The sequence below is a fragment of the Nansenia antarctica genome (assembly GCF_963989245.1).
Source record: "Nansenia antarctica genome assembly, chromosome: 7".
NCBI lineage: Eukaryota > Metazoa > Chordata > Actinopteri > Argentiniformes > Microstomatidae > Nansenia > Nansenia antarctica.
The window spans coordinates 16,166,683-16,179,182 of record NC_137677.1 but is presented as its reverse complement, the minus strand read 5'-3'; the positions used below and the strand labels follow the sequence as shown (position 1 = coordinate 16,179,182).

The 12,500-nt window shown below is 45.8% G+C and overlaps 1 protein-coding gene across 2 annotated transcripts in view; it reads right to left on the bottom strand.

Annotated features, from left to right (window-relative positions):
- Positions 1–7,568: 7,568 nt before the first annotated feature.
- sirt5 (sirtuin 5) overlaps positions 7,569–12,500 on the bottom strand; it is a 6,210-nt gene continuing 1,278 nt past the window's right edge. For both annotated transcript variants that reach the window (XM_080536343.1, XM_080536344.1), the window contains exons 3-9: positions 12,401–12,500; positions 11,874–12,099; positions 11,544–11,631; positions 10,053–10,106; positions 9,038–9,161; positions 8,508–8,623; positions 7,569–8,373 (exon numbers count right to left, since the gene is read on the bottom strand). The exon at positions 12,401–12,500 is cut by the window's right edge and continues 34 nt beyond it. In XM_080536343.1, coding sequence (XP_080392469.1) covers positions 8,301–8,373; positions 8,508–8,623; positions 9,038–9,161; positions 10,053–10,106; positions 11,544–11,631; positions 11,874–12,099; positions 12,401–12,500 — 781 coding nt within the window. In that variant the 3' untranslated portion in view covers positions 7,569–8,300. The remainder of the gene's footprint in view (positions 8,374–8,507; positions 8,624–9,037; positions 9,162–10,052; positions 10,107–11,543; positions 11,632–11,873; positions 12,100–12,400) is intronic.

The window sequence follows — 12,500 nt, the reverse complement described above, 5'->3', positions numbered from 1 at the left end:
GGTGTATGGAGGCTGACTATTGCTAGCATGTAGGAAGGGGCAGTTCCCTTTGCCGCCTGGTAGGCGAGCACAGGTGTCTTGAATCTAATGCGAGCTGCTATCAGGAGCCAGTGAAGGGTGCGAAGAAGAGGGGTGACATGGGAGAATTTGAGGAGGTTGAACACCAGACGGGCGGCGGCATTCTGGATGAGGTACTGAGGTCTGATGGCGGTGGAGAGAAGTATCAGGTGGTTTACTGTGGTTTACTGTGTGGAAGGCAGCATACAGGTCAAGGAGAATGAGAGGGAGGAAGCTTGAGCAGGGAGGGCTTCCGTGACAGCAAGGTGAGCAGTTTCAGTAGAATGCCCAGCCTTAAAGCCGGATTGTTGAGGGTCAAGGAGGTTGTTCTGAAGGAGATAGTGGGACAGTTGGTTAGATACAGTGTGTTAAGCGGTTTTAGATAAGAAGGAGAGAGGGGATACTGGTCTGGAGTTGTGGACAGAAGATGGGCCAAGAGTTGGTTTCTTGAGGCTTGACTCTGGCTGTCTTAAAGGCAGCTGGGGCAGGTCCTGTGGAAAGAGAGGAGTTGATTACTGTGGTAAGGAAAGGAAGGAGGGCTTTGGAAATGGATTGGAGAAGAGGGGACGAGATAGGATCGAGACAGCAGGTGGTTGCCCACTTAGATGTGATACATTTTAGAATATCATCAGGGGAGAGGAGAGAAAGACGATAAGTCAGAGGCCGAATGTAGCGCAGTGGGTTTGGGAAGGGTGGTAGCAGTGGGTTTGGGAAGGGTGGTAGCAGTGGGTTTGGGAAGGGTGGTAGCAGTGTTGGTGCGAGGTGGAGAGAAGGAACTGCTAATGTCATGAACCTTCTTTTCGAAGTAGGTGACAAAGTCATCCGCAGACAGGGAGGAGGGAGGAGGGGGAGGATGGTGGAGAATGTAGAGAACAATTTCAGCCTCTGTTCAGAACAATTTCCTCCTCTGTTAGAGGCACATGATTTTAGAATGGTAGTAGGAAGCTTTAGCAGCTTCCTTTAGCAGCTGATGAAGTTGAGGAGGAGAGGTAAGGGTTTAGGTCATCAGGGAGGTCGGTTTTTCTCCATTTCCTCTCAGCTGCCCGGAGCTCTATTCCAAAGGTTTGCAGGGTTTCAGAGAGCCAAGGAGTGCGTGGAGAGGATCGTGTTGGCCTTGAGATCAGTGGACAGAGAGAGTCGAACGATGAGGAGAGAGAGGATGATACTCCACACACAGCCAAATCTGTATTGTCACTCTGATGTTGTATATGTTGTACACTGTGAAGTGTGTGTGTGTGTGTGTGTGTGTGTGTGTGTGTGTATGTGTGTGTGTGCCTGCCTGTGCGTGTGCATGTGTGTAGAGCAACCAGAGCAGACTGAGTGAGTGTGTGTGGTCTCCTGGGTTGCTGTGTATGTGGGAGTGTTATTGAGGGATATTTCTATTTCTGTGTGTCAGCTCCTCTCATCTCCCACTGCAACAGAGTCCACGGAAGGAGCACAAAAACATATCCTGTGCAGCTACAATTAAGCATAAACACATATGTGCATGCTCTCACACACACACACACACACACACACACACACTCCATGTGGAGGAAACTCCTCCGTCTGTCAACCTACAAAAACAACATTGTTGCTTCTTCACAGACCCCATCCCGCCACCCAAAGTAAAGCCTCCCATTGAAACAACACTAATTAAAGATGGAGCGCACTACACTAGTTAGCAGCATTGACTATTCCTCACTTCATATCTACAACAAAATAATAAATGATGTACTAACCCAACCAATAGACCCACGCCCCCTTTCACCATACTTTGGGAAATGGGAAAATAATCCCCTGAAGAACGGCAACCGTTAATGACTTTTTTCCGTCCCACTGCTTTTAGAGCAGGCGTGTAAAGACCTGCTCCTCAGTCGCCATGGAGTAAAAGCAGGATTAGCAGTGTCTTGGCGGAATACATTTGTTCTGCCACTTCTCTCCTCAGTTTTCCGTGAACGACAGCTCCAGTATTGGATACACTGTGTGGGGCTGAGACCCAGACTCGAGTGGCCATCTAAAACAGGTTAGATTATTGAAAAACAACTGTCAGGTGCATATCATGTGATAACATGGAGGATCATCAGATGGGAGCCAGGATCGTCCAGGAATTGGGGGAGGTCTTTGTGGAAACTAGACCCGTGAGAAGCATCCCTCAACGTTGATGCACCTTCTATCTGATTGACGATGCTTACAGATCGCTGGGTATTAGAGTATTATCAAAAACCAGACCAGCTTGGAGATTACTGTAAGACAGTGGGAGGATTTCACCTAGACACACCGATGGAACTCCTGACTGTAGTTGGCCCTGTATGGTGGTGAGCAGCAGGTGGTTGGCCCAGACCACAGTGCACCGGCACAGAGATGGGGGGAGAGACAGAGAGACACCCCAGTGACCTTGCATGGCCTCCCACATCAAATATTAAACAGCACCAGTGTGACAAGACATTTACCAGACACTGAAGCATCAAGTGTGTGTGTATGTGTGTGTGTGTGTGTGTGTGTGTGTGTATGTGTGTGTGTATGTGTGTGTGTGTGTGTGTGTGTGTGTGTGTGTGTGTGTGTGTGTGTGTGTGTGTGCGTGCGCGTGTGTATGTGTCTGCGCGTCTGTGTCTGTGCTCACTGGCACTTATCCCAGACAGCTCTCCACATCAAATATTTAAGTGACCGTGTAAATTATTGATCTCAATCAATGTTACCAGATCACAGCTCTCAGCTTGTTCTCTCTGAGAAAATGAATATGGAAATAGAGTCATATTGGTGTTTTATTGCACACTCATACTGCAATATGGGGGATATATGGGGGATATGGGGGGATATGACCCCACCCACCCCACCCTTGATTTTTTTTTTATGCTTGATTGAGTTATTGACTCACTGGAGGAAACAGAAGTTAATTATGTTCTATATCCAACTGTACAGTACATAGGGGACGGGGTATATTCACCTCGATCCACATCATTAAACACGGTGTAGGTGGTGTTACCATAACACACACAGAGTGTTTTGTTTTTTCTTGTTTTTGTTTTGTTTTTTGTTGTTATAACTATTTCTTTTTTCACATGTTCGAAATAAAGCTTTCATTCATTCATTCATTCATTCATTTCATTCATTCATTCATTCATTCATTCATTCAGAGTACGGTTGAGGGGAGGTGTATGTAATTTACCATCACTGGTATCCGTACACTAGGCTTTATTCTGTTAACAGTGTTAGCATAGTGTGCTATTTCCCCAGCCAGAGCCCCTGGGGCCTACACTGCCCTGATGATAAGCATTAGCATAATTGGCTAAATGTTAGCTGTTGCCCTAAATGAATACTTCTCAGCTGTGAGGCCTAAGCAGACACCCACACACAAAACAGAGTAGCTGGGAATAGGGGTTAGGAAACAGAGGATATGGGACTGAGATAGGACATAGGGTCTGAGGTGACTCATTATCTCTATCCCTCCACTCAACACGGGTTGAGGGGGCCTCGCTCTCATCTTCTCTCCATCCCTATATCTCTATCCCTCCGCTCCAAAAAAAGCAGAGGCTGGCCCTCACCTTTTCTCCTTTTTTCCATCTTTAGCGTTCCACTCCAAACACACCGTCTCCCTCTGTCCTCCTCCGCCTCTCCATCACTATCCATCTCCTCAAAACAAAACACACAAGACAGCCTGCCTGCCTAGAATACACATCGACTTGTCACTTCAACTCTCTCTCTCTCTCTCTCTCTCTCTCTCTCTCTCTCTCTCTCTCTCTCTCTCTCTCTCTCTCTCTCTCTCTCTCTCTCTCTCTCTCTCTCTCTCTCTCTCTCTCTCTCTCTCTCTCTCTATCTATGTACCTATCCCCCTCGTCTCTCCCTCACCGTCTTTTCCTCCATCTTCCCGTCTTTCATCTCTATCTGTTCGTCTCTATTCCTCTTTTATCTGACCAAGCTAGTCAATAAGGATTTCCTGCTGTTAATTCATTTGTTGTGGGGGGGGGGGGGGTTCTAAATGTAAACAGTGGCATGCAGAGAAGCTTAAGAGGGCTATAAATAGAGTGATAGAGAAAGAGGAAGAGAGAGAGAGATAGAGTGAGAGGAGAAGCTTTGCTCCCGACAGTCAGGGATTAGTGCTTCCCTGGAGGATTTTCGCTCCAAAAGCCCAATCTGGGCAGAGCACCAACACACTCATCTCCATTCAGCTAAGCCCTGCCACAAAGCACACGTACACACACACACACACACACACACACACACACACACACAAACTCATCTCTATTGTGTGTCGTAGGTAGGAGGAGGAGGAGGAGGATGGCGATGAGGGTGAGGTTGAAGAGAAACACTGATTGTTGAGGTGGAACTGTGTTTTGTAACATGGGGAAAGGACACACACACATACACAAGAAGAGACAAAAGTACTTAGAGCCTCATTAGCAGCAGATTACTCAGCACCTGAGCCTGCTAAGCCTGTTAAACAACAACCCCACAGCATACAGGCAACAAGAGATGCTTAAAACAACATATTACCAATACACACATACGCACAGACACAGTCCCTGGACACATCTAAACACACATTTTGGGTGTTTTAATTACAGAGATGCTCATACTTGTGTGAGGAGCAATGTAGTAGAGAAGTGTGTAAGGCGCAGTCAAGGCTTCGCTAACCTCTTTGAGACCAGACTTTCCTAATTCGTAAAGCCTGGTGAAATCCTTTGGGAAAAGTATCAACAATGAGGAGGAAAGCTGTGTGAAAAGAGTGACCATAATGTCAAACAAACCAATGTAATACCCAATGCCTTCATCGCCTACATTTTTGTGTAGAAATTTCAGTCTTTCCTTCAGGGTTTCTTCCATTTTCGTCGATGTTGCAAGCTAGCCCAGGCAACAACTCTCTGCAAAATAGTCCTACCCAGTCCGGAAAAGACGACGCACGTAACATAGTCATTTACGGGCATGTGAGGAGGGATTTCTTGGAATGTAACATCCAATGAAATGGCGAGCTCATTCTCACAGCACTCCATCAATCCGTTAATCTGAGCTAGATCTCAATGGATGCATGAGAACAACGTGATTTGGAGGTATGACTACGCAAGACTATGGCTTCACACGCATCATGGTTCCCATGGCAACACATTAGAATTGAACTCTACTCTGCTTTACTGGATCCAGAAAACAAACAGTGTTTGTGTGTGTGTGTGTGTGTGTGTGTGTGTGTGTGTGTGTGTGTGTGTGTGTATGTGTCTTGTGTAGGCTAGATTGTGGAATACTTAGCTATACATATTGCCGATTCTCTATCTTAATTTGGTTTTCTCTCTGAGATGAATAAAATTACGAATTACGAATAAAAAATGTATAACATGGAGAATTTACAGGTAGAGTGGTGAGAAGAGTTGTGAGGGTTGGTATAAGTGGAATCGCGACACTAAGTTAGTTCACTTAGTTCAGAGTTTGCCAGCTTGTTGAATAAAAGAGTAAGTTCTAGTTCCTTCACATGCTTTAAATGTGATAGCAGCTGGAGAAAGTCAGCAACCAATCAGAATGTTCAGACTTTTAATCAGAAAATAAATGTCAAAAAAAAATCGGAATAAAAGTACAAACATTTGGTCGGATGCCTACTTGTTCCCGCTTTCACCAGCTGCTGTCACACATGCTCCTGACCTCCTCTACCCTGTTCTTACTGCCCCACCCAAATGTTCCAATACTCCAGCTCCTATTCTGTCCCTCATTTATGACACGCACAGTAAAGTACTGCTTCGTAAATACAGCAGCGCAAACACGACAGCAGAGGTGATAATTCTCAGCAAATATTCTCAGGATATTTTGAAATGTTTGTGCACAATAAAGCAAGATGGGCTATTCCAGTAAAACAGCAATACTGCTCATAAGACTGTCTGTGCGGAGGTCATGTCTGGACAGACTAGCAATAAAACCAGAGAGGGTGGGGGGCTGGGGGGGACCAAACTGATGTGTCTGTCTGGTGACATTGAGCATGATGTTTACCCCTAACCTTGTCCAAACCTTTAGACCCCGGGCTGCCCTGAGGAGAGAGGGACACCGGTCCTCTCCTCAATGGGGTGTTTGTTCTAACCTAGGGGAGTACAGTCTTGCATTAGAGAGATAGCATTCACGTAGCGTTTTAGAATGACAATGTGAAGAACATTTTGCTGATGGATGTTAGATTTTAGTTCTGCGATGAATACCCCACCACTCGGCAGCAGATATCTTCTGTGTCTGTCACATACATGTATAATACTGTATCTCTCATAGACTCATCTGCAGTACAACACAGATACACACATGTGCATGTGCACGTGCACACACATGCGCGTGCGCGGGCACACACACACGCACACATACACACATACTCACTGATCTCAGTATATCAGCAAGGACACACGGAGGGAAGCTGCCATGCAGAAAATGACCCTGATCACTGTCACCCCTCTCTCTCTGCTCCTCTCTCCCATTCCTCTCCTTCCCACCTGATCTCTCTCTCTTCTCCTCCCTCTCTCCCTCTCCTTATGACAGGTCTAGGCAGTGCGGCTCAGATTGGTGTGAAATCGCCGCTTAACAGGCGGGAAATGGGCTCTGTTATTTTTGGAGCAGAGAGTCATGGGAGACCATCGGACCATCATCCTCTCTCTAATGAGAAGGTGATATAGGCAGAGGGGGAGGGGGATACACTGGCTCTCTCAGACACACACACACACACAAACGAGAAGAAGAATATGAGAGGATAATGAAGAGAGAGAAGAGGGAGAGTATGAGGCAGGGGGAGAGGAGAGCATAGCTAGGGGACCCGTGGCTGAGATCCTTGTTTCATTCTTATTGGTCCATAATAAGCTCAGCTCAATGTTATTAACCTCATTTGACCACAGAGCTCCACACCTGTAAAAGAGATGGATCCACTCAGAGGGTCCAAGCAACAGGAACGGGACTAGGCCTGTGTGTGTGTGTGTGTGTGTGTGTGTGTGTGTGTGTGTGTGTGATGTTGTATGAGTGGGGGTGGAGTGGAAGTGTCAAACACAATCCCATCTTCTCCTGGAGCTGCATATCACCCAGCCTGACAGATAGCCTTTGGCGGCCTAACCCCCACCACACACAAACACACAATAAAGCAGGAAAACCCTGTCCTACTAAGGCAGAGGAACAGCCTCAAATATGTAGTGTGGCCGATGTCCAAGAGTTTCTCTTTCATATCCTCTATAAAACTATATCATATATTCCAGAGTTTAGCTGATGCTTTTTTCCACAGTGCAGTGAGTGCATACATTTTTTCATGTAAAGCCCAAACCTAAGTGTTGTTAGCGCTATGCTCTACCCACTCACAGAGTCACAGAGGATCACAATGGAGAGGAACTCTGAGTCACAGACACAGACAGACACGCGCACGCACACACACACACACACACATGCATGCACCCTACTGTAAGGGGACAAGGTGACCCCACCCCCCGGGCACACAGCACACACTCATATACACAAACGCCAAAATATATACAGGAAACCACATGTACATAGTGGCAAAGACACAAAGATATCCATACGGAAAGACTCCATTCCAGTACCTTTATTTCATTATTTAATCTACGAATTTCCCTTTGTTGTTTTAACAGTATTCAGACCATTGACCATACACACACTCGACCTCTGTAATAACTTCTCTGATAATCTGATAATTATTCTACATACTAACCAACAACAAGCCTAACCCAAACCCCCTAGCTAGCCTAGTCATCAGAAGGCACAGAAAGATCATAGGAACAGTTTCGTCTAAATGCTCATGCCATTACTAGATGAGAGGTAGAAACCTCCAAGGACATTAAAACACACCATTCAAAGGCAGCAGGGGATCCAGGAATGAGACAGGCTTCTCTCTTGAGCCTGGAGAGAGAGAGCACTCTAACAAATACAGCAAAACACTGCCCCCTACTGGCTGCATACACCTGATTTTCCAACATTTACAATCATATTGCTAATGTGCATTTTTCTTTCAATTTTGGATTTGACATACATTCACCTTCCTTAATATTTAGATGTTATACACTCTAAACATGTCATATACTGTAAGCAAAAGCTTGTCTCATTTGCTGCAGCCATCAAGTTAGTGAAGTAATTTGACCCTAAATTGTGTATAAAACCTTCAGAAAACATACAGTCCATCACACTCGAGAACTTAGTATGCCCATCCAGTGTAAGCCAGTCTGTTCTGCGTAAAGTGCGCTAGGGCCGGGGAGGGGAGGGGGGGTCAATGCTCCTAAGATTTGGAGGGGGGGGCGTGCTTTGCTGCTCCCTCAGATGAGCTCAGTCTCATGGCGCTCCAGTGCAGGAGGCAGGGTGGTCCCACAGGGGCCATGGAAGTGGAACCTGCAAAACACAAACCCAGCCATCAGAGTGTGGGTGCGTGTGTGTGTGTGTGTGTGCGTGCGTGCGTGCGTGTGCGTGTGCGTGTGTATGTGTGTGCGTGTGCGTGTGTGCGCGTGTGTGTGTGTGTGTCTCACCTAAAGCGCATGGTGGCTGGTGTGTTCTCCATGTTGAACTCGGCCACAGGGATTCCTCGCGCTGCCACCTGGGGGGCAAACATGGCGGCCGGATACACGATGGAGGAGGTGCCCACCTACAGAACACCATGACAGGTAGACAAACAACACAACAAGGTCATTCTCCTAGAGACATCTAGGCTGGGTGTCTGAACGTGTACGGCTCACTTGTGCAAACAGTGGTAACTGTGTCTAATTTAACATACTGTACCACAATACCTAGTCCAAGAACATGTCACACACAATACGCCACAGTATGTCGCCACAGTATGTCTCACACACTAATAGACAGAGAGAGAGACAGAGAGAGACAGAGAGAGAGACAGAGAGAGAGAGAGACAGAGAGACAGAGAGAGAGACAGAGAGAGACAGAGAGAGAGAGAGAGACAGAGAGACAGAGAGAGAGAGACAGAGAGAGAGACAGAGACAGAGACAGAGACAGAGACAGAGAGAGAGAGAGAGACAGAGAGAGAGAGAGAAGCACCACTCACCACTAGGCAGAGATCACAGAGGTCCAGCTCCTTCTCCACACAGGTCAGGATGTCTGAGTCCAGAGTCTCTCCAAACCAGACCACATCAGGCCTGAGTAGACCCCTACAGCCCCCCTGATCACACCTGGGTCACACACACACACTCCTATCAGACTCATACTGCAGTAACGCTGAAACAGTCTAGTGAAGCTAAGAATCTAGGTGTGATTATAGATTCTGACTTGAGCTTTGAGCCTCACATCAAATCTATCACTAGCTTTTTATCATCTACGGAATATATTAGACATTTTCTCCGGCAAGCTGATGCAGAAGTGTTAATGCATGCTTTTGTTATTACACGTTTGGACTATTGTAACAGTCTCCTTTCTGGTCTTCCGAAGAAAGCTATTGGCCAGCTGCAATTAGTCCAAAATGCAGCAGCAAGAGTTTTAACCAAAACAAGCAGAAGAGCTCATATACAGTAACTCCTATTTTAGAAACTCTACACTGGCTTCCTGTTAAGTTCAGAATAGATTTCAAGATCCTTCTGCTTGTTTATAAAGCTCTCACTGGCACAGCACCAGAATATTTGAAAGACCTTTTGCTAGCATATCAGCCCAATAGAGCTCTCAGGTCTTCTGACGCTGGTTTTCTCTGTGTACCACATTTACAAAAGAAGAGATTTGGTGAGGCTGCATTCTCATTTTATGCACCCAAATTGTGGAATGCACTGCCATGCAACCTCAGCAAATATGTTCAAGTCAAGACTAAAAACCCATCTTTTTAATATTGCATTTAAGTTACAAAATAATTAAATGATGACGTTTGCAGGAAAAGCGCTATACAAATAAAGTGTATATTAGTGTATACATGCAGTGATTATGACATCTCTACTGCCATCTAAAGGTGAGAATAAAAACAAACTCAGTGAGTGAATCATTCGCTGCCTGTGTGATACAAGTCCATGCTGTTCTGTCTTGGAAGCATGGAGACCCCAAGACATTCTAGAATTGGAAGGGCACTGAGCATGTCCCACCTGGGCAGGTCCTCTACGGGGATCTGAGCATCGCTGGTGTTTGGGTCTGGAGCGCTAATAGAGCATAAGAGACAGAAATGGAGTGAACAACACAAACTGTAACTACCACTTTCCAGCCAGCAGCAGGGGTCAGGGCTGTGACTGTGTCGTTCCATGTAATAACACCACAGAATACAGTATGGATGGATGTAGGGATTAGCCCTAAATCGCTCTAGGGCGACTGTCCCTATAATCTCTACTTGTAAGTAGGGCTGCCACAAACGATTATTTTCATAGTCGATTAGTCACCGATTATTTTAACGATTAGTCGACTAATCAGATCATAAATTACAGCTTATAGCACAATTACTCAATCGCTCTTATTTAGCTATCATCTTCTAAATCAGCTTCTAAATTTAGCTTGAAGTTGTTAGTTGTTGTTGGAGGCATGTGCTAACTAAAAATAAAGACAATTAAAATGATTGTTCACTCAAAAATAGATCTTTTAATGAACTTTGCAGCAGCAGCATATTTATTTCTGGCATCACTTGCATATAATGTAATGTAATAGTGCAAAACAAAGGGTATAGTGCATCTTCTTAGGCATCAAACACATTTTTAAAATGTAGTACTCAGCAGTTTGCACTCTCTACTACATTTTAAAAATGTGTTTGATGCCTGAGAAGATGCACTATACCCTTTGTTTTGCACTCCCTCCCTCTCTCTCCCCCCCTCTCTCTCTCCCCCCCTCTCTCTCTCTCTCTTATAGCTCGATAAGAAGCTATCGTTGCAGCCGTACGTTTTCGCTCTTTTGCCACATTTCCCTTCTTCGAAATAGCCATCGTAGATTTGCAGATCAGACAGACGCACTTCCAATATCACATCGTGTAAAAAAGTCCTCCTCCCATTCTGGATGGAAGTTGTACGTTATTGGTTTCTTACATGGTCCAGCTTCCCCACTCATTTGTATACCCTTTCTTTAGTATTAAATAGTAAATAGTAGAAATTGGAAGGCTAACTAGGTAATTAGTCTCGCTGGTATTTAGTATTTTGTAGTTGGCGCTGTTGACTGCGCATGCGTGGTGAACCGTGTGTTAGGTGAAAAGATCAGATCTCAGACTGGCTTACCTGTACGTCAATCAAGTGGCAAAAGCCATAGTGAGGATGGATGATAGGCGAACGCTAGCCAGTGGCAGCTTCAGGGAAGAAAAACGAATGCTTATCGCTTATTTCAGCTCCAAAAAAACATGCGATGACGTCGATTACCAAATATGTCGGTGACGATTTTGGTAATCGACGTCGTCGCGACTAGTCGACTAATCGTGGCAGCCCTACTTGTAAGTCGCTTTGGATAAAAGCATCTACTAAATGGTTCAAATGTACTGTAACACATCGGTATCTGTTGACCAACACCACCCAACTTCTATCCACCCAGGAGCTATGTGTGTTTCTGTGTTTAGCTATAATGATGATGATGATGATATCATGGCTGACTGTGGGTGTGACCCTCACCCTTTGCCCTCCAAGGCAGCACAGATGGGGCTCTTGTGATTGACCCCGACGTGGCCACAGCTCATACATCGGGTCTTAAACAGACTGCCTGTTCTCACAAACACAGAGGAGAGAAGCAAGAGAAGGATGAGAGGAGAGAGAGAGAGAGAGAAAGAAAGAGAAAGATAGGGAATGAGAGAAGGGAAGACGACAGGAAAAGAAGACACTTTCAAAGGAGCACCAACGAGCGTCCCCTGAACGTACAGTAACTCTCACCCAAACCACCTTAGCCACCCCATGTGACCTAGAACGTGATCTGGGTCACATGGGGTGTGAATCTGGGTGGTTTACCGTGGATCTCCAGGACGTTGTGTGACCCGGCGCGGTGGTGCAGCTCGTCAATGTTCTGCGTGATGACGGTGACGTGGCGGCCCTGCCTACTGAGTCTGGCCTCACACTCGGCTATGGCCGCGTGGGCCGGGTTAGGACTCTTAGTCAGCATGACCTCCCTGCGGTAGTGGTAGAACTCCCACACACGAGACGGGTTACGAGAGAACGCACCTGGGGTGGCCAAGTCCTGGAAGGGGAAGGAGGAGAGGGATAAATGTATGATCCTTACAAGTTGTACCTCATTATAAAGGTGACCAATCAGGCTTTCCAACGATATAAAATACAATACCAATTGGTATTATTAAAGGGGAGGAATAATCAACAAGAAAAGTGTTTCCGAACTTTTTTTGAGTAGTTTATACACCATATAATATGGAACCATATGTATATGGAACCATATATATGGTTCCATTTAATACACTAGTTGGGATGTAGTTGTATTGAAGAAAGTGTCACCAGTTATTGTCAATTTCTGTGTGCGTGTTTACCTGAGCTTGCCATTTTCTCCAGAAGCCTCCTTCCCCTCTGAATGTGGGGACCCCACTCTCAGCACTCACCCCTGCTCCTGTCAGGATGGCTACATGGTTG